The sequence below is a fragment of the Branchiostoma floridae genome, chromosome 3, assembly GCF_000003815.2.
Source record: "Branchiostoma floridae strain S238N-H82 chromosome 3, Bfl_VNyyK, whole genome shotgun sequence".
Classification (NCBI taxonomy): domain Eukaryota; kingdom Metazoa; phylum Chordata; class Leptocardii; order Amphioxiformes; family Branchiostomatidae; genus Branchiostoma; species Branchiostoma floridae.
The window spans coordinates 25,174,145-25,199,130 of NC_049981.1; the positions used below are offsets into that span (position 1 = coordinate 25,174,145).

At 40.0% G+C, this 24,986-nt stretch overlaps 2 protein-coding genes across 6 annotated transcripts in view; one reads left to right on the top strand and one right to left on the bottom strand.

Moving 5' to 3' along the window:
• Positions 1 to 240: 240 nt before the first annotated feature.
• Positions 241 to 8,393, bottom strand: LOC118412739 (mitotic spindle assembly checkpoint protein MAD2A-like). Its single transcript, XM_035815777.1, has 5 exons — positions 8,211 to 8,393; positions 5,893 to 6,039; positions 4,993 to 5,113; positions 3,502 to 3,605; positions 241 to 2,332 (listed from the first exon to the last, which is right to left on the bottom strand). Exons 1-5 carry the CDS (start codon positions 8,284 to 8,286, stop codon positions 2,166 to 2,168), a joined length of 615 nt encoding a protein of 204 aa, XP_035671670.1. The 5' UTR covers positions 8,287 to 8,393; the 3' UTR covers positions 241 to 2,165.
• The window catches only part of LOC118412738 (prolyl 4-hydroxylase subunit alpha-1-like), a 28,384-nt gene continuing 11,711 nt past the window's right edge, over positions 8,314 to 24,986 (top strand). For 3 of the 5 annotated variants that reach the window (XM_035815773.1, XM_035815770.1, XM_035815772.1), the window contains exons 1-6: positions 8,314 to 8,481; positions 20,991 to 21,209; positions 21,941 to 22,092; positions 22,584 to 22,730; positions 23,469 to 23,704; positions 24,311 to 24,362. In XM_035815773.1, coding sequence (XP_035671666.1) covers positions 21,016 to 21,209; positions 21,941 to 22,092; positions 22,584 to 22,730; positions 23,469 to 23,704; positions 24,311 to 24,362 — 781 coding nt within the window. In that variant the 5' untranslated portion in view covers positions 8,314 to 8,481; positions 20,991 to 21,015. Of the gene's footprint in view, positions 8,482 to 10,762; positions 10,788 to 20,990; positions 21,210 to 21,940; positions 22,093 to 22,583; positions 22,731 to 23,468; positions 23,705 to 24,310; positions 24,363 to 24,986 lie in introns of those variants that run through there. The other 2 variants (XM_035815776.1, XM_035815771.1) reach the window with 2 other exon arrangements.

A 24,986-nucleotide genomic window follows, 5' to 3' on the forward strand; every position in this document is an offset into this window, starting at 1 on the left:
TTCCATCCCTAATGTGAAATCTAAGTACAGTGTGTATAGGACAATCCATGACAGAAATATGTTGGCAGGTATACTGGTACCTTGTAAAAGGTTGTTATCATCAGACATGGCTCAAAATACTATTTAAAGCTTTCATATATTTCATACCAGTTATTTTTCTTGTTAATCTAACAGTGAAAACTGAATAGTTATACAGGAAGATGTAGAGACAAAAGAAAATGCAATAGCAAGGATATCTTACAAAAGTTTATTCTGACAGACACTACAAAATAGTTTTAATCTGGGTACAGTCCTGGCCCCTTGAATAATGCTTCAGTCCCACCTGATCTCAGCAAACCCTCATTGGCCATGACTGTCACTGTATCACTATCAGCAAATTTACTGCTGGACTATGTAAATTGTACTTCAGGAGCAATATGCTAGGTGGCATCACAGTGTGGTATAGACACTGTTTGGGTAGACTGTATAAATACACAATAGCATCCATCGGTTCCATCCAAGTTTCCCACATCATAGAAAATCTAGCATTATCTCAGTCACTATTACTGTCTCAGATATAACAGCTAACCAGAATTTTAGCCGCAGTTCTGTTGTCAGCGGCTAGGTAACCCTCTTTCTGATGATACCTACCATATTTCCTTGAATAAAGAACACACTTTGAAACTTCTTAAAATTCTGTGCTGCAAGTCATTGCCAAATTCAGTTGTGTACTTAATATGAGGTTATTGCACAGCTAAATCTGAAAAGGACCTCAAATAGAGCAACACCTCTAGATCTAGTTAGGATGCAAAACTATTTTTTTTTACATTTCTTCTATTCTGATGGATTTTGTAACTTGTGGTTTGTGATTTACAAGTTTGTAAAGACAATGCCAGCAGGGAACACTAGTGTTTTTACAAACTGTATAGAAGTCTTATAAATTTGAATTTATGCAGTTCAAGATGTTTTCAAGATAGGTTAGGAAGGGTGCGTAATGCGTACTCTATTTCAGTTTTTCCATTTTAAGTTTCAGTCCCACAGATTTATCTGTCAGAGACTTGACCCAAACTGGGGGTGCATATTTCAATTGGGGTGCGTACTTTAATCGGGAAAACATGGTGTTACTTAAATATGTATATATATATATATACAGACCTAAATTGAGACAATTAATATTACTCTGCAGTTCTCTGGGTTAGTGATAGAGGGAGTAAGGGTAAGGTAGCTCTTGAGGTTATTCCTAATGTTCCTAACGTTATATTCACAATAGTTGGCAACCAGGAAAGTTGTCGTCTTGGTTACCACATTCCAATATGTCAAATTATCTTCGTTTTGACCCCCCAACATTATTCTTGCTTTTTAAGAAAATTCTTTCCCTCACTACAGAAAACTACATGGGCATGGTACTGCAATAATGAATAAACCGCTATGAAGAGTGCTCAAAAAGCCCCTTTCCTTTGAAGCTGCTAAATTCTTATCTGCCATGTGTACGGACCAGCCTTGTGAGATGTAGCCAAAAAATATGAATTCCTTGGGAATGTAGTTGACGACTCTCACAAAGGTGGAATCCTTAGAATATCTTCAAGCCAAGAACAATTGTGTCAAGCTGGCTCTGTCCCAAAGACGTTGCCAAAAAGTGGTGCATCCTGCAACCTCTCTAGTTCCTGTCAAATGTGATTAGAGTACTGGAGAGTACCCAGCCAAGTCAATCTTTGTGACTGAAGTAAGTGGTTGTGCACGTGGAAGACTAATCCTAGGTTCTGACTGGGATAGATCATGTGCAAACTGATCCATCATTGCCTTCTTCCTAGCCTGGTATCCATATTCCCATTCCAGGTCCAGTTCTCTTCTCTGATTGCTTCCCTGCCCAATACAATAGTCTGGCACCCTTTCCTATTCAAATGTTTGGACCATACCTCAATAATCATTTTTGATATCAAATATTGGGGATTGCACTTTGCGACTCAAACCCAACAACAGCAATCACTTGTATCTTAGGCCAATACTCAAATGCAAATTGTATCTCTATCATTATCAAGTGGCACTAGACTATTGTGAAAAGAAGCTATGAAAGGAGTGAACCAGAGCTAGTATAGAATGGATACTATTGGATACCATACTACTGTAGTTTCTACCCCCCTACCCTTGCATTATAAAAGACAGTCCATGTTGAGAGATGTTTGTGTTCAGTCAGCGTTCTTGTAGCAGACCATGGCGTCCACCTTGTGGATGGAGGTACTGAAGGACCGGAGTCGAACCTCCTCAGACTTGGCGATGAAGTGAGGTCCGGACTCCTCCCAGGTCTCTGGGACCTGCAGATCCTTGTCTGTGTAGATGAGCAGGTCAAAGGAACCTGCAAGGGGAGAGGAGATGAAATTCTGTAAGTACGTAAACTACAGAATACTCAGAAAGCACAAAAACAAAAGCTATCAAAGTTATTGTTATTGGGTGGGCCGACTACTCACTCTTTGCACCCAGGGGCTGAATTGCGAGGAGCTTACAATAGGCGGGGCTAGATCGCAAGGGTCTGGAGCGAGCTGCCATTCGGTGCCACTCAGGTGACCTCAATACAACTGTCGCACGTGTCTGCAGTGAGCTGCCATTCGGCGCCACTCAGGTGACCTCAATACGACAGAAATTGCCCTATGTGCGGCCAAGGCACTGTACGTTTTGGACTCACACAGCACCATCGCACGTGTGGTGGGTTCTGTAACGTGCCTGGGGTATGGCTCTCCCCAGACACGGGACCTCCACTTAACGTCCTATCCGAGGGACGGCCCTAGCCGAAGCTAGGTACTCATTTTCACCTGAGTTAAGTGAGGAAAGTCGTGTAAAGTGCCTTTCCCAAGGACACAAGATCGGTGACACGCAGCTGGATTCAAACCCGCAACCTCTTGGTCACGGGCCGAACACAATACCACTGTGCTACGTGGACCCTGACATTGATCTTCGGCTGCAATTGTTGCCAGAAGGTTGCTGAATTTCAAAACAGTCCAAGAGATGATAGGTAGTTTTCACCTGAAAATCTACCTTATCACATCGAAGAGGGCTCAGTCTCCTACAGTCCATTGATGACCTCTAAGCATTGTGCAGGACACCAGCTGTATTGCTGCTGAAAATGTCAGCTCAACATAATTGAATTTTAAGCCTGCAAACCTGTTGAGTGAGCTATTTTCCTGCATTGTGATGCTAGATTGAACACTGGAAGAGAAAGGTTGGCCTTTTTGAGCTTTGCACCCACCAGATCAGACATGCTGCGCATCATATCAGACATGCTGCACATCATGCAAGTGAAATCATTAGAATGATAGAAAGAAATAGAATCATGGTCAAGGGGTATTTCTGTACTTTTCACCTGCGAGCTGCTTATATAAGCAGTCCTCTTGCTTGACCCATGGATGTACAATTATAGCAAAAGCTGCACCAGTGTAACAAACACGCTTTTTAATCACCTAGGATAAAAAAAACAATTGATAAACCGAAATCAAGTCTCAAATTTTAAGTTTATATTAATTGACTCACAGTTTTCCTCCAGTAGAGGCAGGAATGTCACTGAGGCTGTGATCTGTCGTATCACTGCTTTGATCTCATCATTGATCTCCTTCAGTGGTTTCTCACGAGGTTTACTGCAGAGAACACATATAAGACAATTGGATGACCTTGATCCAGATTTAATCACATTTCTAGTGGCCCTCCCACATTCCTGTGTGGAAGGGCTCCATATTGAGTCCTGGAGAGTGAGAGTTTGTGTTAGACTATTCCATCAGTCTGGAATCCATCCTATTCCAGCTCTGGTTTGCTCCTATGGTCGCTTCCTGCCAAATGGTCTGGTACCCGCCAATTTAGGATCAACTGGCATTTTAATATCCGCACAAAACATACACATTGGCATTTCAATATCTGTGTAAGTGAGAGCTCTGAGTAGCTGCATGGTCCTCTGTAAAAAAAAACGTTATTAAAAAACAAATTCAAAAAGGCATTTAGTTCTGTAAACTATCTGAAACTGAAAATAATCAATGGCAAAAGTGACAAACATTTCAATATGTATGGTTGCCAGACTACATGCAAGTGTTTTATGTGTTTCATATATATATATGTATTTTGTGAGGAATCGATCAGAGGGGCAAACAAAAGCTAGGATAGGATGGATACCATTTCAATAGAGCCCTGAACAGTGAGAGTGTGGGTTACATAGACTACTACTACTAGATGCCTGTACATCCAGAAATCTAAACATAGCTGGCCTGCCTTCCTTTATCTTCAGGTAGTCACAACTTTGCATCTTGTTTGGAAGAGGGCAGATGAAGGTCAAAACTATTCAGGAGTCATGGGAGAACTTTCAGAATCTCCACTATCAATCTGCTGACCTTTGCCTACCATTAGAACTAATGACAAGGTTACAGCATATAGTTTGGGCACTAAACCATTCTGTGACAGGAAATTGCTATGACGTAAAGACTTACGTACCAAGGCAGCTCTTAATCACAAGGCTTTACTCCTTCACTTCCGAAGTCATCTACTTGCTATTGCAGTCACAGATTTAAGTCACCACTCTAAGACCGCTGTAGCTTTTTACAGCAACACATCATATAATTTCATATTCAACAGTATGGAAATAGTAGCCGTCTAGAAGTGACCAAAAAAGGGGTTATGAGACTATGAAGTAACAGTAATGTCCCAGGGGGAAGCAATTTTGTGGGAGTTAAAAGAAAGGTCACAAAAGGGTGGCAAAGCGGGATTGAATGTATTTTGTTGCCTGCTTTCCAAGAAATAGACACAAGGAAAAATTTGAACTAGACTTTAAAAGTGTGCTGTAAGAAATACAGGCATCTGTGCCTGCCAAGCAATTGCATAACCTATGAAGTTTTGCAAATATAAACTTCTGAGATGTTGCCTAATAGTAATACAAAATCAACTTTCAAAAATGTTAATCATGTACATAGTACACATTCACAACAATCATCAATAACATTATACTGTATCCATCAGTAGTACAAAATGTACTGTACTCACCTATCTTCTGTCATTGTTTTGTCACACTCAATGTCAAACTGCCATCTCTCCAGTACTTCTTGTGTGTCGATGCTTGTTACCACCACGACCAACTTCTCTACAGTTTTGTCCAGTAGCCAGTCTGAAAAGCAAAGTGATGAAACAATGTCTACTACAAAACTACATTTGTATACTGAAGAAAATAATTTCTAAAACCCCTGACTTCACAATCCCAACATTCAAAGTTGTTGACCCAAATTTTCCCTTTCAGTATTCTGCTTTGCAGTGCTTTATTTCCTGACAGCGGCACTTGTTATTCTGGTAGATACCCTCCAACGTCATTAGCTTCGAGTATGGAAAACTTATCTACTTGATCAAGGGCTCTTTCATCTTGTCTAAATTAGTCTTTGGGGTAAAGGAACACCCCTTAAGAAGCATGTCAAGCAGGTCATCTATCTGCTGACGTCATTACGCGTCTCTGACAACAGCTCATGAATTTTCTGTGAGTTACTTTTCAAGGACCTTGACTTACTTACTGCAAATTAATTTAAGTTTGTTGCACTTAAATTCTGTGGCACTGTGAAAATAAAGAGTTTGCACTTTTTCTTTAGTTTGCAGTTCAAACAACAGTAGCGACACAAAGGAAGACAACCTTCATAATATTATTATAAATAATACTAATAGTACACACTTGCTAAGGCCAGTTATCCAAGGACCAATAAAATCTTGTCTATGCAAGGAGGCTGAAAAAGAGTTTTCAACCTCCTTGGTCTATGTGAACAGGTGGCCACTATAGACAGGATTCTGAGTGCCAATGAAAAAGGAACAGTGGCAAGGAGGTCCTTATAACAGAGGTTATCACTTGTACAGGTATCTTTTTAAATTCATGATAAAGATCAAATATCTATCGCAATGACAAACCTTTCAGTTGCATCAGGACATTGTTTAGATACGTCTTCAGCTCGTTGTCTGTGGTGACCAGTAAAGTCAGGCCGTACTTCTGCACACGGCTGAACGTCTCCGGAGGGTAGATGCCACGCTGGTACAGAATGGAGTTTATACCGTACGCTACATCCAAACAAAACAAGAACAGAACTTTACCAACTGAAACAGCTATGGTTGCTAATGATACAGAATTGTATCAAGTTAAAACATTACTATTACATGTACTATATTAGACGCAGGGCTCAAAATTCAGTTTTGGGAATAGGTGCACTGGTGCACCCAACCTAGAAAATTGGGTGCACCAAAATATTTTTGGGTGCACCACATAAAAGAAAGTAGAATATCAGAATAACCTAATTGCAAACCTACTAAATTGGTAATTTGAACGGAGAAATCGGAAGTACTATCACAGTCATTTTATTATCTTTCTAACACATAGATGTCAAGAATATGGTGTTTACTTAGTATACTGATCATGACATCTTTACATATATAAGCCTATGAAAAAAATTGGGTAAACAGTTCCAATGTGCACAAAACCCCAGTATTTCGAGCCCTGAGACGTCATTTCCCCCTCAACCTCAAAATCAAGCTGAAGTACACAAAACTGAAAGTACATCAATGCTTTTGCCAGATCAACACACTGTACAAGTACTTGTGGAACAATAGCTGTTGGTTAAGATGACCTAGCATGAGAAGTCTCATATTTAGAAATAATAATGGCCCATCAATAAGCATTTTCACAGAGATCAGAATGCATTTGCGGTGACAGCCCTTGCCTTAACCATTGTTTCGATTTCCATATAACAATGTCCAGGGGTGCCTAAGCATTTGCACGAACCCTATGAAATTCGTACGAATATTATGTGATACACACGAATCACTATGCGAAAATGCACGAAAATTATGAAATTCGCACGAATCACTATGCAAAAACGCACAAATATTATGAAATTCGCACGAATCACTATGTGATTCACTCGAAGTCACGAACCTTAATTTTATGAGATTTGCACGATCCTTATGCGAAATTACGCAACCACTGCCGGGGTCACGTGACAGACGGAGCGGGATTTTCAAGATGGCGGCTTCGATCGGCGACGACGGAAAATACGATGTAACATGCCGAAATGAAGCAAAACAGTAGCTCACAGGCTATCAAATACATCTTTGGGACGGTTAATGTCCATTCCATGCCTTGAAATATAAATATCACGGGTAGAAACGCTCAAAATCATGCCTCCTCCCGGCCGCCGTTTTTGCACAAGGATCGTGCAAATCTCATAAGGTTCGTGTGAATCACATAGTAATTCGTGCGAATTTCATAATATTCGTGCGTTTTTGCATAGTGATTCGTGCGAATTTCATAATATTCGTGCGTTTTCGCATAGTGATTCGTGTGTATCACATAATATTCGTACGAATTTCATAGGGTTCGTGAAAATGCTTAGGCACCCCTGATGTCCAGGCGGTTTTTGTTTTGTTCTTCCCAGGCCTTTACCTTTGACATATTACCAAGAATTCCTGTCGCTGCACATGCGTTCTGATCTCTGTGAAAGGGCTTATAACCAAAGGATGGAACAGAAATTGGGAACATTCTACTGTCTGAATTATTATTTTTCAGAGAGTATTCAATCTCAAACCAACAACGTCTTTTGTATCAACTGAATTGATTACTAGTAGTATACAAATAATTAAGACTTTACAAAGTGAATGTAACTACTACTTCGTCTGCTCCACCTCATACGAGGATGAACGATGATGATGTAACTACAGTCTTTCAAATCAATATTGGGCCCCTGTATGATTTGGGCGGCATTAGACTAAGTAGAGACAGAACAAAGGGTGGGGATTATTGATAGTGCGGTAGAAATGACGATCGTTGCGCAATTACGAATAATAGTAACCCTGAATATCAGAACCTTAGTAAAGATAAAACATCATCATCGTTTGATGAAAGGGAAAATAATTTGCACCTATCTTGTTGCTTACTATTTCAGTCAGCCATAATTTTTCGGTCTCAGCTGAAATAACCATTTCCTTCTTTAGTACACCACGGATGTGCGTCAAAAATACGTCAATGTAAATGAAATTGCTGCAAGAGAATATAAACTAAAGGGAGTTACAGCCATGATGACAGAAGCTGCCGCATGCCCCTCCCCCCAAAGGAGCTCCTTGACATGTGCGCCATTTCATCGATGTTTTTCAGAAAAAGTCGGGGTCATCGTTTTAACCAGAGACATCAGAAACGGTCTACGGGGGTTCCTTGTTAACTTGTGACAAGTGTTACTCACAGAAAAACTCCGATACAATTTCTGCGGACCCTTTTAACGTGATGGAGTTTTTAGCTGCCTGCAGAACGCCCGCCATCTTCTTTGAAATCTAAGCACGTCTAACAAGACAACTGTTTTCATTGGCTAGCTTTGCCGCCATAATGTGAACCATTTTCCCATTGGTCGATGTTTGATTTCCCGTCATGCTATAAAACTTCGTACATTCTCGATCATCACGCGAGATTTCGTTACTCCACCAGAACTTTCGGACGAGAGGAGACGCCAAGTTGAGGTAGGTGAAACTATTTTTTATTATTTTCCCTCCAAGCAACCATCTCCTTCCCTTGCTGACACTTTAAACATTTACGTAGGTGCCGTAGACACGTATGCAAGTTATGTTGTGCCGACTCGGGGCCGAATGTTCGCACGATTTCGCATTTCTACCAGTCGGGATGATATGTCAACAGCAGACGACACTGATTCCTCAACTCCAAGGCCGACACTTTACACGTTGGCAAATGATCCCTGTCTTTTGAACCGATGCCTGAACTTTTTCCGATCGTTCTCCGATATACTTAAACGACGTACAAAAACCCTCCTACGTGTCCAGAAGCGTTAGATTTTAGAATTTTGGGAACCATCCAAAGTCTTAGAAAAATCGAGACGAGACAAACCAAACGGGGGCCCGGGGTGAGACGACATTTAAAATACCGACGCGCACGGAAGTGGTGGAACAATGCCCAAACAACAAAGTCTACTGTCTAGACCCCATCACTTTCAGGGTCTTCTAAACGTCTTGAGATGTTCCGGTACGTTCTGGAAGTCGCCATTTTGAGACCCAAGGCCCGCACGTAGTGGTAGAGGGTCACGTAGACCCAGGGGAAGGAGGAGTCGAATTACTCTCCTCGCATCTGGTCCACATTGGCAGATTGATAATCAAATGCTGGCGTACTTTTCACAGCAGGTCAAGCCAAAGTAGACGTATTTGCCCTCTAACCATTGCCTAGTTCATGGCCATCACATCTAGTGGCCAGCTGATGTCAGAAACCTATAGCATCAGATAACAGATGTCAAAAACTCACTGTAAGGCTTTTGAAAGTTTGTTTTATGCATTGTTTGGACATGAGAATCACATCATGGATCAAACCATGGTCACAGATTTGTGGGTGAGATATTTGAAAGTGGGAAAAAGGAAGAGAAGGAAAAAGTACGAATATGAAAGATGAAGTCATCATTAATTCTACAAGCTGACTTGTAACATAGGTAAACAAAACAGTGGACTACTGTGTTGATTTGATTTTGCAAGGAAGGAAATTACATATTCATACACCCTTCTGAGTTATCCTGGTCCATCCCTAATTTATTTAGATTCGAGTGTGTGTATTAACAACCTAGTGCAGCCCTGTGAACAGTGTATTTTTATGCAAATGCCAAAACAGAAGTAATAGGAGAAGCCTTAACAGTCTTTTTGTCACACCGTTAAGATGATGTGTATTTTTTTCAAGGGCTGTGAATTGGCACTGAGTCACATGATCCTTTGTAACAAATTTGAACAGGAATTCAGAAGTTGCAGTTTTGGTGCTTCTAAAAGCTACTTGATACTCGGAAAAATTCAAGACCCCCTATCCAAATGTTTAAATGGGGACTGTGCCAGACAGGGAAGCCATCAAACTCAAAGGAGCGAATCCGAGCTAGAGTACAATATTAGGATGGATTCCAGGCTATGTATCTTTGCTCTTGTCGTTAAATGCGGTCAGTCCAACCCATAACCTGTCCAAGCCAATTAGATGTGCTTACCAACACTTGTGCCTTTTAATTTAAACCTTAGCACACTGCACGTTTGGCTACCAATTCAGGTGTTGGGCAGCAGGGAAGATTTAATACAGCATCATGTGTAAATTTAGTTCTTGAAGGGTAAAATGTTCAAGGGATGTTTCTTGTCAAACAGACTGCTGGGGTAATGTTGCTTGGCAAAGGCTGTACCAGGTGTTTATAATGATTGATTGATTGATTGAAGACCTTTATTGCACATATATGCAGCACCGGCCTAAGAGAAAGTACAGGTCACAACAAGACTTTTGACAGATACAAAATGAAACTATAGTTGGATAAATTCAACTTTTTACTTTTCTGTTATAGTGGAGATAAAAGAACAGATATGTTTTATGATAGATGATTTGTCTGGTTGCATTAGGAATGTGAATTTTTTCTACAGAACTTAGGTGTGGATGAAAATTTATAAAACAGACATGGGTCAAATGTTATGGATCCAGAAGGCTTAGGTTTTGTGGAAGCTTTTGGTTGTTGTTAATGTTAGCCTCTGGAATCTCACCTGTGCTTGTAAAATAACTCAACAATCATCAAGAAGAGAAAATGCTAGATGTCATTGGCTGAAAGCGTGAGCCATATTAAACAACGTCACATCATACAACTAGGAGTAAAAAAAAATCTGTCTGGCTCTGAGGTTAAATCAGTTTTCTCTATCATGTTATTGGGAACCAGGGACTTGAAGCCATGATTGTTTTGGTCTACAGCTGAAGCAAGATTGCCTTAGCATGTGCAGTCCAGTGGTTGGTGACTCTGCCCCTGGACCAAGAGGTTTGGGATTGAATTCACTACAAGTCCAGGCTAATGTCGCTCACCCGAGATTCACGCTACTTTAAAGGGGCAACGTTTAGCTGGCTGTATTTTCACGATTAGGCTAAAAAAATATAATGCAGGAAACAAACCACTGTGCTGGCATGGCAGTAAATGTCTCTAATGTCACACGATTTGGGTCAACAGACTTGTTCAAGTTGTCGTACTGTCCGACTCGTACATGTATGATATTGTATCTAAACTTCAGTAAAGTTCACTACTTGACATACTGCATACTATACCTGAGAGTGAGAGCAAATAAGAGATTATACGAAAAGTCAAAGGAGGCTTGTTTTAACGCTCATTTCTTGTATAGCAACATATTTTTGCTTGTTTAAGAGGCTGATCATTTGTTTATGTCTGTGTGTCTTTGCGTGTGTGTGTGTGTCTGTTTGCTAGTCTATCTGGCTGTGTGCTTGTTCCTTGTGTGTATGTGTACACATGTGTGTGTGTATGAGTCTATGACTTGCAAATATCATTGGTGAAATCACGATGTAAAGTGTGGAATGCAAAGTACTAGTATGTAATTTTGCGCTGTGATTATTTTTAAAGTGGAAAGGTCACTGCAAAACCTTCAAATATGAAACCAACGCAAGCTGACAAGCATTTTTATGTGCAGTTCTTCAAATGTACTTTACACATGTCATGATGAGTCAGTGAGGAAATTGATGTAGAGTGCCTTTACCAATGGCACAACATAAGGACCTGTCTGGAGTTCAAACTCATTACATTACCTCCAGGAAACTGAGTCGACAACCCTAACCACAAGGCCACTGTCTGCCGCGCTCACTTTTCCAGGTTTTGTCTCTTTCTTTTCCTTTGTACAAATTGTAGGAACATAAGAGTAAGAGTAAAATGCTGGTGTATAACAGGCAAGTGTGGATGTAATTGAGATACTACTTATAGAGATAATACAGAGAACTTGAATTTAAAAAACAAACAGTTAGCATGCAATATGATCTCAAAATTTACAAGCCTTCAAATTACTGTAAATTGATTTATTCTTGCTTGGACTTGATTTCGTGGTAGGAATGGATGGTTGTTAATTTCCAGATGAATTTTATATATGGTCGTGGTTGAAACAATTCTATGGTACAATGGTGATGCACTGGAAACGCACATTTCAGCATAATAAAGTCTTGAGTCACTTGAAAATACAACTGCCGTAAATATTTCGAGATACACTGTATATAATAGTAGGATAGCAACATCATAAGGCTTGAGAAAATTAGTCTGATTCCCACAGGGCAATTACAGCAGGCATATTTGATTAAATTGATTTAATCATAGTTACTTTTCCCTGAATTATTGATAAGTCGGCACAACAGGGCACACCATAATTATATCAGTATGATCACAAAGCCAGGTTTTGGTTTGATAAATAATAGAAAAACAGTCATTGACAGGACATTGATTATAGGTATTCCTTTAAGTGGATTAAGATACAGTAATATTTTATAACCTTCAGAATGGTACTTCGAGTGACAGTACTTAGTTATGAACAAAAGTTCTATGTAGAGATAATGGTCTAAAGCCAACTGGAATTCTGAGAAATTGGAGAGTTTGCTATCATTATTGGCCTTCTGACTGATCAGGCTTCTCTGACATTACAACCACTGGCTATTAAAGGAAAAGGTTTTAGTAGTGGAACATCAACCACTGTTGAAAAATACAGGCAGCCCGTAAAAAGTTGATTGACAATGGTAACGGGGTATCAATTGACTTGTTTGTTTTTTCTTTGAAACCTGATTTCCAGAGTCAGAATCAGCCATGCATTTATAAATATTTATGGAAACAAAAACTGGTTAAAAGCAGTTCTTCTGCATTTTGTTAGGTCTTGTGTGAGAGAGAAACAGGTTTGGATAGAACATGATGATAATTCAACGCTGAACTTGTCAACCACGATTTAGAGAGGATCTCCTAAATATTGTAAGAAACATGTATCAATTCTCTCTGTAGATTCTATCTGAAAGCTTTAAACAAATCTGTGTTCTCCAGAAATACATTGCCAACCCTTAACTTGACTCTGAAGTGACCATGCCAAGCTTGACCTGTTTAGTCCATCCAAGTTTAAGGCTGTTGATTGCCTGCGTACAACAATGGTAGAACTGTCTTTGATTGCAGTCCACCATCACTGCAGTCCCAAGGTCAACCCTCTACCATAAATAACACAGCTTGCCTGGCTGTAACCTTTCCTCTTGTCCAATCCAATTTAGGGAAGTGGTAGCAATCCAATACTGCAGTGAACACTGTGCGCTGTACTGGGTACCATTTTGATTCCATGCAATTCCTTCAGGTACACTTCCAAAATGACCAATGCCAGTGTATTGTACCTAAATAAGAATATGTGCAAATACTTCTTTTTTATTTTGTGACAAAAAAAAACCTCAAATTCTGACCATAAGATGGAATCCTAGCACTTAAGTTTAAAAAGATGGAAACATTGTATGGGCATTGAGATCAGCACTACATTGGATTTGGTGAGAATAGACTCCATGTCATATACCTACATGTGATTTAAGACAAGATAGGTTACAATGTAGAAGTGTTCAGGTACAGGTTCACCATCTAAACCTCTGCACCTTTAGGCTGTAGCTAATGTTGTTCAATGTCATTACATTATAGTTCACAGCCTTATATATACCTTCTTGATACATGTAAATGAGTAAAACTATTGCCTCTTCACTTCACTTAGTAGGCAGCAATTGCAGTGCAATCTCACTCAGTCACTGGGACCCAAATGGGATCTGTGTAATCCATAGAATATCATGAAAAATTGCAATTTCATGCCAGATACATAGAAGCATGACTGAAAAGACAACAACACTAAAAGCGTAGAAAAGAAGTTTTCTATTTGTAGCATTCGCATCATCAAGTCTTTCGGTCACAGCGAGGTCGTTACCTTAGTGGAATGGGAGTGTAAGTGTGTATCAGACAAGTATCAAACCCAGAGTAAATAGCTATATGGCATTGAGGACAGCCCTGTAGCTAGACTGTTGACAGTAGCCACCCTGTAGCTAGACTGTTGACAGTCTGGCTAGGTGGGGTCTGCCTACTTCCTTCTATTGCCAGCCAAACTTGGAAGACAGTCTGGTCATGGGTACTGTAATTCTTAAAACATTTGCAGTAGTATGACTATGATGATTGCAGGGTTTTTTACATTGACATTGAGTCCTCCCCCCACATACAGATTCTCTGTGTTTGCCCACAGCCACTTTAAACGCTGTAAGTGATCAGATACAGATACGGATATGTCTCCTTTCCCCAAACAGCAAGATGAAGTGTCCTTGAACTTAAAGGAATTTACAGTAGGTTAAGCATTAAGGAAATGGCAAATACTGCGCCAGTAGCAGTGGTTATTTAAAAAAATTGTTTAATTAGTACTTAGAATTGCAGGCATACATCCCAGTGATGTCATTGAAATGTCATGTGAAATGTCATTGGAGTAAACTCTCCTGTGCCCTGGAGCTAACTTCAATTGACCAACATTAAGTTGCTCAAGTAAAACATTTCAGTCTGACCCCTGTAAAAGAGTCCTAACACAGCCAAGAAGAGTATAGATAATCCTCACAGTATACTGAGCTAAAACACAAGCTGTACTACAATTTGCTACTTTCAAACCCCCAGCAGATGTTATATAGACGGTTGTCAAGTTTTCTGACTGGCTAGCTTTTCTGTCCACCCAACATCTGCTTGGAGATCAGTCATAGCCTGCAGCTACAAGAATAGCCCTATTTGATGAATGACCAGGCATGCCAGGATGCAGCACCACATGTGCAACTTGAACTCCTGCCAAGTTCTGCAAACAGATTTTCTTCATTTGCTGTATCTCCAGTCCAGTCCCAGAATTTTTTTTTGATAAAGGTAGTCAAAACACCATTATCCAGTATATGGATGGCACTTGGTATTCTAGAAAGTATAACTATGGTACAATTTTGAGTTATAATTTCTATCCATTCCATCTTCTTCAAGTTCTTGTCAAGTTATTGCATCATGATTGGCATCTAAGCTAGAAAACAGTGAGGGCTATCTAATTCTAAGTTTATTCCAAATTCTAATTAGGACTATTATAATTTTTGTATATTGATTAAAATTTAGATATTATAACTATTGGCCAGTTCACACAAGGAAAATTTCTGGTCTTCCGACAATGACATTCATAAGACACATCTTTGACATAAAGCACATTGTCAACAGATATTTTATGGCCCAGTCATACATAAAGGATTGCAAAAAGTAGGCTTGAGTAGGCTTACCAAAAAGTATAACTTGGTAAGGCTGTTATCCCCAACTGAGGTGAAGCATGATTATTACCTCCATGAAAAAATGGAGGTATAGTTTTGAGTGTGTCTGTGTGTGTGTGTGTTTGTGTGTGTGTGTGTGTGTGTCTGTGTGTCCGCATATTTGTGGTCATCATAACTTGAGAACCTCTTGATGGACTACTATGATATTTGGTATGTAGGTAGGGGTTGGGAAGACGAAGGTCAAGGTCAATTTTGGGCCCCCTGGTGTGTGGCCTTGGTACTGCAGCGCAACTTCCGGTTTTGCTATCTCGGTGTTCTGAACATGCTATGGTCAAGATTTTTGAGCATTAGATAGCTCTTGTGCTCAGGAAAAAATTACGTAAGTTTGGGCCCCCTAGCGTCAAGTTTGGGAATAGCAGGGGCATTTTTGTCAAAAACTTCTGACGAGGATAACTCAAGAAGGGAACAACGGATTCTCATCATTTTTGGTATGTGGGTACCTTAGACAATTTTGTACAAGATTAAATACTAATTATGCAAAATAGGAGTACATTTGCATAATTAATGAGGATATTATATCATGGCAGTTTTTTCAATGTATCTCTTGTCCTGGATGTGATATGGTCTTGACATTTGGCTGGTAGATAGCTTGCAGTGTCATGACAAAGTGGGGCAGGTTTCAGCCCCCTAACATTTAATTGCGGAACTGCAGGGGCGTTTTTGTCAAGACATTCTAAAGAGGATAAGTGCAGAAAGGATTGATGGATTGGCATCATACTAGGCATGCGGGTACCTTAGGCAAATATGTTCATAATGACATACATTTTATGCAAATGAGGACTTAATTTGCATGATTAATGAGGAAATTGTATAATTCCATTGTTTTCAATAACTGGACTTCAATAAATGTAACACATGTTAACTATGATAGGTGGAATATAAGCAGATACCAAATATGGTAATGAGGAACTTATTTGCATAATTTATGTAAAAATTGCAAAAACGCTTTATGATTAATAATGGGAATTTTATAATGGTGACATGTGTACGTTAGTCAATGATGAACAATACCATGCATAAATTATGTTAATGTGCTAGTCAATTGCATGAAATTTACGAAAGCTCTAAATTTTCATGGAGGTATGAGGTCGCCGAACTCTAGTTTAACTAGTAGTAGGTCATGGCAGCTTTGATGCCAAACACACCTGGTGTCAACCCTTACTCTTCTTGATAAGTGTGATGGATAATTATACTGCCAGAAATTTTGATGCCTGAAGCTTCCATTCATGATAGGGCAGCCAACTTTGTAAAGGACCAATACAAACAATGGAGAATTTGAAATGGAAAAATTGCACTTCTGAAAATTAAAATGGGGAAAGAAAAATGTCTTTCTTTTAAAAGGACCCTTATGCCACACCAATTTAATTTCTTGGTTCACGGATTCGCTCGCTCCTATTTTTTGCAAGTGCAAGGAATAATCACGTAGCATACGAAGTTCGCTGTCAACTGTCACACGACTGTTTGGAACTCTTACCATCAGCCGCGGCCTTTGATGAAGTCGGCGAAAAGGTGCACTGCCTTTGCAACAAGGAAGCCGACGGTCTCACGGTGAGCGGGGCCACATGACGAGGCTTGCCCCGAAAGCCCCGGCCCCGAAAGGAAATGCCCGGGTTTTACATACAAACTTACGATGGTTTGTACTTTACGTTGCCGAACCAAAGAGCTTCAAATTTAGAACAGGAAATTTGGGAAGCGACCCGCCCTTGCTCTAGAAATGTGTCAGAGAGAATTGATTTTATTTTCCGCGCTGAAAAAGAAATGACGCAACTAATAGTAAGAGCCTATGTGATCAACCCCGCTCCCCATATAAGGAGATTCCCGGGAAAATCTGGCTGCTCCGGGGAGGGATCCCACCCCGCTATAATAGGACCGCGCCGGATCAAACCGTGGGTGATTATTTCAAGTGATTCGTTGTACATGCTTGCCGACTTGCCGTCTATGTTTCCAATCTTTGTAAAGTGTTAAGATGCTACTTACCTCGTTCAGATGAACTGACAGATGAAGTGTGTTGTGTTAAGCGACGGTTTCTCTCATCGGCGACGGTAGGAATTGACATGAACTTTGATACGACTTAACTAAGTAAGACGCAAACGGCCGGTGTTGAAAATGTTTTATTCTCGCCGATGTGAGGGCGCCGTTATCCCTTGTATGTGCTATTGTGCTTGTGTATATTTCTCGTAGGACGTAGATACGTAATAAATTTTTGTTGTACTAAACGTGCTGTTTCTTTTCTGTGCAAATTCTATACAATATAGAAGTGCAGCTGTGTAACATGCTTACAATCTTACCCTCATACCAGAAATCTGTGTGATCACTGCGGTGGCGGTAGCATCGGCCCCTTTCCAAAATAAAATCCAGCGTAAAACCCTCGTGTAATTTCCTTTACAAAACAGATGTATTAACAGCTCAAAATGCTGGAAATAGCGTTTTAGAGGGTCTAGATTTCAAAATTTTCCGGGGGCATAGGAACGTCGTGCCTTTGGCGCAACATCTCGCGCCTACGGCGCTCGATAGGATTTTCAGTCAAAAGTGGGGGGACAGAAAATGATTTCGGGCTGGCTACAACCCTGCCGTGAACCAAGAAATTAAATTGGTGTGGCCTTATTAGACTCTTCTTTTCCTGTCATTACAAAGTTGTCAAACTCAAACTCATACTTTCAATGTCTGGGAGTTCATTGAACCATATTGGGGCTGTCCCACCCCTTGTCAGTATGATGCATGGGTTTGCTATTCCTGTCCCCTACTTCTACATGTAGGTCTGCTAATACACCACAGTTGTAACCTATGTCAAAAGTCATGCCTAAGGCTATCAAAGTTGTGAACTTCTGAATCATGTCAAACATCATGCCCATGGCTGTCCAGCTGTTTTGTCACAAGTTTGAAATGGCTTTAAACTCAGAAAGGTGCATGGCTAGATCTTAACAGTTTGTTAAGAACTGGAGATTCCAGGTAAAAAAGAAACAAATAGAAGTTATTTCAGGTGCATTATCACCAATGTATTTTTGTCCTCTAAGACTCAAGATGCTTTTCAAAGACAGGTTGCAATTTCCCAGTGGGTTACCTAATTAATTGTCTTCTTGTCTTGACTTGTCTTTGCAATCAGAGATCATCTTGGGTTCAGTCCACACCCACTGCAGGAATGAATGCTGATGGCAACCTGATTATATTTTATAAGCTAATGAAATCACCTTGTCAAATTGCTGCAGTTCCATTTTAGTATTTTTACTATTTTTTTTTTAGAAATCTACATTTTAGCTGCTTAAAGTTTTACTGTTAAAATTTGGAAAAAAGACAATTGAAAACCAGTATGATTTTTCCAGTATGAAAACCAGTATGATCTTAATTGCAAACCCAGATCTGGTATTGACTTAACGTTACTCCTCGCTTAGCACACTGAGATAGATATGGCTTGCACAATGTTCTTTGTCCCAGAATTACATGTAGGTAAAGCGCTGCTCTACCTCAGTTCGTAATTTAATTAAAAAAGATATATGGTGGCATGGTGCAACTGGGCAACTGTGTATTTTGATCCTAAGGTATGCTGTGGTCAGGGCCATAAATTGCAGCAATAAAATCAATAATGGTGAAAGGGGGACTGGAGGTTTGATAGTGTTATAAAAAATGCTTGTGAAGGGCACTCTGCCATTTAGGCCAAGGGCATTGCTATTGGTACACATAGTTTGATCAGCAGTCCTGGAAAAAGTACTGGTCAGTAAATCTACCTATTCTAGTGCAATTGCATGTACACATGTACTGGCCTGCATGTCCCTGGAATGTGCTGAGCGCTTGTGAGGCATGTTTGTGCTTATAAGTAAGGATAATATCTCATACAAATGTATGTATAGTTGTGTCCAAAGAGGAATTGTATGCTAGACATGGCAGATGGCTTTGTCACAAATTAGTAACAATTGAAAACCAATTGAACAGTCAGGCTGAATACACATATTCTTTGGGATAAATTTTGAACAGAGAAATTAGCTTTGGCAATCACCACTGCATCAACTGTTTTATTAGATAAATTCTAGTACTTGCAGCTAGTGCTTTTCGGAAAAAACATTCCAAGAACTAGAAGGATTAGTTAATTGGTATATGGGTAAAGATAAAGTCACCATTCTCAATTGAGATGAGGCAGGATGCTTTTTCAAGTAGCTAGAACTAGTAGAAGTATAATATAACTTTGGTCTTGGCTGAGTCAGTTTTAGTCAAGTACACTGAATCACCCCTACTCTTTTCCTTAAGTTTCTTTCATGTGCAGAGGTCTAGGTTTGATTTCTCAGACTTATGCCCGAAGTTCCCAAACACATAGGGCCGCCTGCATCCCCATCTGATGGGACGAATGTGATTGTAATCACAAAGATGAAAGAAGCTTCAGGAGTAGCTACTGACAAAGTGCACTGACATGTTATCTTCTGTCGTTAATGTAAGTCACATGCCTGAAATAGCCGGCACCATTATTGGATGGAGTCGCTTTGTTGCATGGTTTATGTCTGCACTGGGCTTCAGACACAAGGTCACTTTGGAGCCTTGAATTAAGGGCCCAACATGCAGGTCTCCTCGATATGATCAGCAATTCCAGCAGTGATTGGCTGTAGCTCTTAACTTGATCATGCCAAGCAGAGTCATAACTCCAAACTATATACGCCATTGGTTGTAAGTTTGACCATTCAATTTAAGCAGAGAGAGTCAGGGATATTTTGAGTAATACCTTGTGTCCTTTGTCTGATTAGAGTATTTGTAAGTGTAAGTGGACAGGCTCACAGAGATCTTTCTGGAAATTCAGATTATTTTAGCATTATGGTGCTTGCAGTACAACTATTGGAATTGGCTCACAAATTTGTCCAGGAGGGATACGACTCGCTTCTTGGTGATGGAAGTTTAAGCATTTTACTTTGTCAAATGCTGATGATGGCCATGTCCTGGGAGTAGAGCTTTACATCACATCTAATATTGCATTCATTTCAAGGACAATAAAATATTCCGTAGAAAAACCCAATTTTTTGAAAATCCAATTTGATGGTGCTGAGATTATAGTATGATTGCTGGGCGCCATTGCTTTATTCTTTAATACCCGTCACATTATCCACGATCGATGGAAGATTGGCCATATTTCAGATCGACAGAGGGTTTCTCGTATTTTTCACCTGAAAACCGTCCCTGTCACATATAAGTTCATACTTTGTACCTTGTAGGCTTGTACAACTGTTGTGCAATAAAGTTATTGTTATAAGCGAGGCTCGGGCGATTGCCGCAGAATTGTCGTCCGATCGATTTTTGCCAAATGTGATGGGTATAAGCATGCATCACACTGTTGATGACCTATGGTTTTATTTGTTGATCACCAGAAGATTGCCTGATTTTACAATTGACAAACAAACTACAAAATGTAAAAAGGGCCTGGTGATATGTGAGTATTTGCCAATCGTGCAGTTACAAAGAGGACACAGACGTATTGTCTGCCAAAAATGTTCTTTTAGAGCATGCAAGCTATTTTCGTGACGTCTGATGCTGGCTTTAGAAAGATCCCTAGAGTTTTATGGAATTTGCATTTCAGCTTTGCAAATAAGCCGGATTTGGATGTTTGACAGCAGACTTGTTACATCAGTCCTTGATATAAAGGCTTGCAGTCTGCACCATTAACATTACACAGGTGTGAATGACAACTCTGTCAGTCTGTGTTATAGAAGCCTTCTCGTCAGGAATGTTTTGAACTTGGATATCTGAAGTGAATGATTTCTGATGCTGCATTGGTACCTGTCTTAAAATTTATGCAGCGAGACTGAATTGACGTTACCTTACATCTCTTTTGTGTGAACGAGTTCAAAAACTACATTTTTGTACATGCTTTTGTTATTTTTTGCAGGTGCTTTTTAGGCATTTCCATCACCATGTTTGTGCCAAGACCAATGGCGGTGCTACCAGTGGGTATCATGCTGCTGTTCCTGGGGCAGGCCTCTGTGGATGCGGAGGTGTTCACAGCCCTGTGTGATATGGAGTACCTGGTACACATGGAGAAGGACCTGGTGGAATCCCTAGACCAGTACATACAGCAGGAAGAGGACAAGTTGAACAAAATTAAGACGTGAGTTTTTAAAGAATTTTTCATGGCCCACAGTCCGGCCACTATTTTTAAAGGCCCCTATTATTTCATGGGAAGGATTTGGAAAATTAAATAATCTTGTCATTCTTGTCAGTCTTTTACTAAATTGTAAATTGAATCCACCTCATCATACTACCTAGTGACATTGTGATGTTGTCGTGCTATATACATGTAAATGAGTTCTATGTCCAGGACCTTAAGAATTTGTTTACAACTTGGCCCTGGTTTGGTTCAAATTTGCTGGTCATCTTTTGGCCATAGATGAACACTAGAGTTGGACATGTGATAACAAAAATATGCTATTTATTAATGCTACAAACATAAAAAAAGTTTTTATTCTGGAGAATATTTCCACGTTTTTTTGGCAAAATGTGTACAAATACTGTAAATGCCTTTAAGTTCGTCAAGATGTTATTTCTTGGTAGCTGGAAAAACGACTTTTCGCGGTGGTTTTAAGTTCGCGGAAGCACCATGCACTGCAGTCTCTTACTGCCATGGAAAAATGTTCGCGGTGGTTTTAAGTTTGCGCTGAAGTGGCCACTGCGAAAACCGCGAAAATTAAACCACTGCAAGTTTCTGCACAAAAATGCACATACATTTTACAATGCTCATGGTCAATAAATACTTTAATTCTTTAGGATACATGATGCAAGGTAATCCATGTTTAAGATGCATTTGCCACAAAGACTTTGAATTTGTCCTTTTTTTGACAGCTTTCAGTCGAGGATCAAGGAAGTGTCCCAGATGGCGATGGAGGAGCCCAGCACACACCTGCACCACCCAGTCAATGCCTACCTCCTGGTGAAGAGGTACACTCGAGACTGGCCCCTCCTGGAGGCTTTGGTACAGGAGGATACTGCAGAAGGTAGGTCACACACACGCGCACACACTCGCGCGCACACACACACACACACACACACACACTTGAGACTGGCCCCTCCTGGAGGCTTTGGTACAGGAGGATACTGCAGAAGGTAGGTCACAGAGACGTTAGCATGCTAAGCACTAAAAAGCAGAGCACTGTGGGGAACTGAAGTAGGAAAACATATACCTTGACAATATAGGCTATACCGACATGCATGTAGAGAGAGAGAGAGAGAGAGAGAGGGAGAGATAGGGTGATATTTTGTACAAATTATAGATTTTGGAGCAAGAAAAGAAATTTTGAACAAATGAGAAAGAAAGGGAGACAGATACAGAGAGAGAAAGAAAGAATATATGCATGAGTAATCACACAACATGGGAATATATCTTTTTTTTTAGAAAACTACTGTAAAAGTTAAATTTTTGAAGGATAAAACTAAAAGATTTGAATAGTACAATTTTTCTCACAAATACTTCTTATTTCTTTGTCAGATTTTCTGTACAACTTGACCAAAGTGAAGGAGTCGTTCCCATCAGACGAGGACTACATGGGTGCAGGAAAGGCCCTGGTGAGACTCCAGGACACGTATGACCTCTCCACTCAGAACATCGCCAAGGGCATGATGGGTCGGGAAATAGGTATGGCAAGAGTATTACACCTTGTACACACCTCAGGTGCTACTTTCACCTGAATTGTTTCCATCCCTTGTTTTGGTTTTCTGTATTTCCTTTGGTATTTGCTAACTTCTATTTATTTCTTTATGATTTGTAGATCATGTGTATCAAATCTAATCAAGAGAAGTTAGGAATTAGGAATGAGTAGAACTTGGGATAGTGGTAGTCAGATATGTTGCTTACACTGACAACACAGAATTGCAGAATAATGGCTTGCTTGATAAGTCTGTAAGCTCAAAGAGTCAAAATGACATTTTCAGTCAGATTATGTTAGTGTTCTCTCTTTCACTCATGATTTTTAAAGAATTGGCAGATAAACGAGATCCATATAACTGGGCAGGGTGGGCCCTGTTCATGGTGAAGGTAGATGTTCAGGTGAAAAATATGTTTCATAATGAATTTGGCCAGTTAACTGACTATATGACTCTTATTATAGTTTCCATGTGGATCTACCACAGTAAAGTTATACAGGTTTTGATTATCTGATGCAGGTATTTAGAGAAAACTATTTGTGCAATCCTTCAAGTTACAAAAACAGGTGACCTGTAATTTCTGTTGAAGTGTGCTTTGTGCATTTAGCTGTCTTTGCAGTGGTGTCTTCCTTTATGTTGTTCCTGATGCAATACAGTACTGGCTGTTAATGTTGTACTTGTAGAAAAAATGCCTCTTTGTGTATACCCCAAACCTTGGTCTTACCTGTAGCTGCTGCTAATCGACCAGAACTAGGCTATACCAAGAGTCCAGAGCTGTCATCAGAGGACTGTTTTGAGCTGGGCCGGCTGGCGTATATCGACCAGGACTACTACCACTGTGCCCTGTGGATGGAGGAGTCGATGGCCAGATTCCAGCCCGACCCGACCTCCGATCTCACCAAAGATACCATTCTGGATTATCTGGCATATGCCAGTTACCAGGTATGGCTCGGGGAGTACGGAACTGTGAGTCGCTTTTACTGCTCTGCACGTAAACACACTAACGCTTGCTTGCTTGCTTTAACAAATAACTGGTAAGATTTCTGGTAAATGGAAGGGAACATGCTACTGATTAGGCTAACGTTACATTTCCACAAAGGGGCCAGGCTGGGTAGTTTTGGAGAACGACAAGTACGATATAAATGACAACAAAAACACGAAATAATAAGATAGTTCAAAAGCATGCCTTGTGCATATTTAGTAGCACAAATTTTAATTTTTCGTTTCCACAAACAGCCCGGCTGGGCCCCAGGTAGGAAATGTGACGTAGGCCTTAGGTGGTTTGTTGAGAGACAGCAAAATATCTATGGGCTGGGTTGTGTGCTTGTTATGTGAGGCATTCAGCAACTTGAAATAGATTAAAAGTTGGTCATAATTTAACAGTTACAGTAAGTACTAACAAACAGTATGTTTTTGTTTCTTATCATTTGATACTTTCAACCGGACGTATGTTATGCTGTATGTTATGTTGTTTTCCGCCATGTTTGTGTTCAGTAAGTGTTTATAACTGAACTACATCTTCATCTTTTTATGTTTAATCAAAATCATGTAAAATGGCATTTTTATTTTCAGCAAAACAATATCGAGCGTGCATACCAGGCTACCAAGGAGCTCCTTAGAATCAGTAAGTTAAGTTTTCATTTAACATCTGAGAATAAAATTCTGCTGGGTTCCTTAAGCTAAAAAGAACAAAGAAAACACTTATCAAAGTCTTCTCAAGAATGTCTTGAAAACCTGGGTGTCTAAAGTGTCATACCTCGGGGGTCACCAACACCATCCAGAGTGCCTGGATGGTGTTGGCGTTCACAGCCTAGATTTGAAGGGAATCATTAATTGGAACAATCCAAGAAACTCCTTGCCAAAACACATGAATGTTAGACATCCAGGTAATAGTGCATGCCAAATAGCAGTTACTAAAGCAACTGGATATGATTTTGGAAACGGTCAGATGTTTTGGATAAGATCGGATCCGTTATCTTTCATCAGTGACGTTCAATAGTTAGCATTAGGGGTGGGTACCGTTTTTTCTTATTGGACCGGTCCAGAAAAACCGGACCTGAAAAAATTGAATGGACCAATTTATAAATTTACATATTATATGATCAGGCATTCACACGTTTTGGGGCTTACTGGTCTAAGAAAATACCAAGAGCGAAGTAGAGTACAGTTTAAAATCATTTCTACCAAGTTTTACAGTCCATTTTACAGACTCTGAGGCAGTTAGCCTTGTAGGATTTTAAAACAGCAG

Bases quoted from the DNA above. Each gene is read 5' to 3' on its own strand.
- LOC118412739 (XM_035815777.1), bottom strand. From the start codon at position 8,286: ATGGCGGGCGTTCTGCAGGCAGCTAAAAACTCCATCACGTTAAAAGGG. The intron at 3,606-4,992 runs GTGAGTACAGTA...TGTTCTCTGCAG, and splicing joins AAAACAATGACAGAAGATAG to TAAACCTCGTGAGAAACCAC. The intron at 2,333-3,501 runs GTGAGTCAATTA...CTCCCCTTGCAG, and splicing joins GCCTCTACTGGAGGAAAACT to GTTCCTTTGACCTGCTCATC.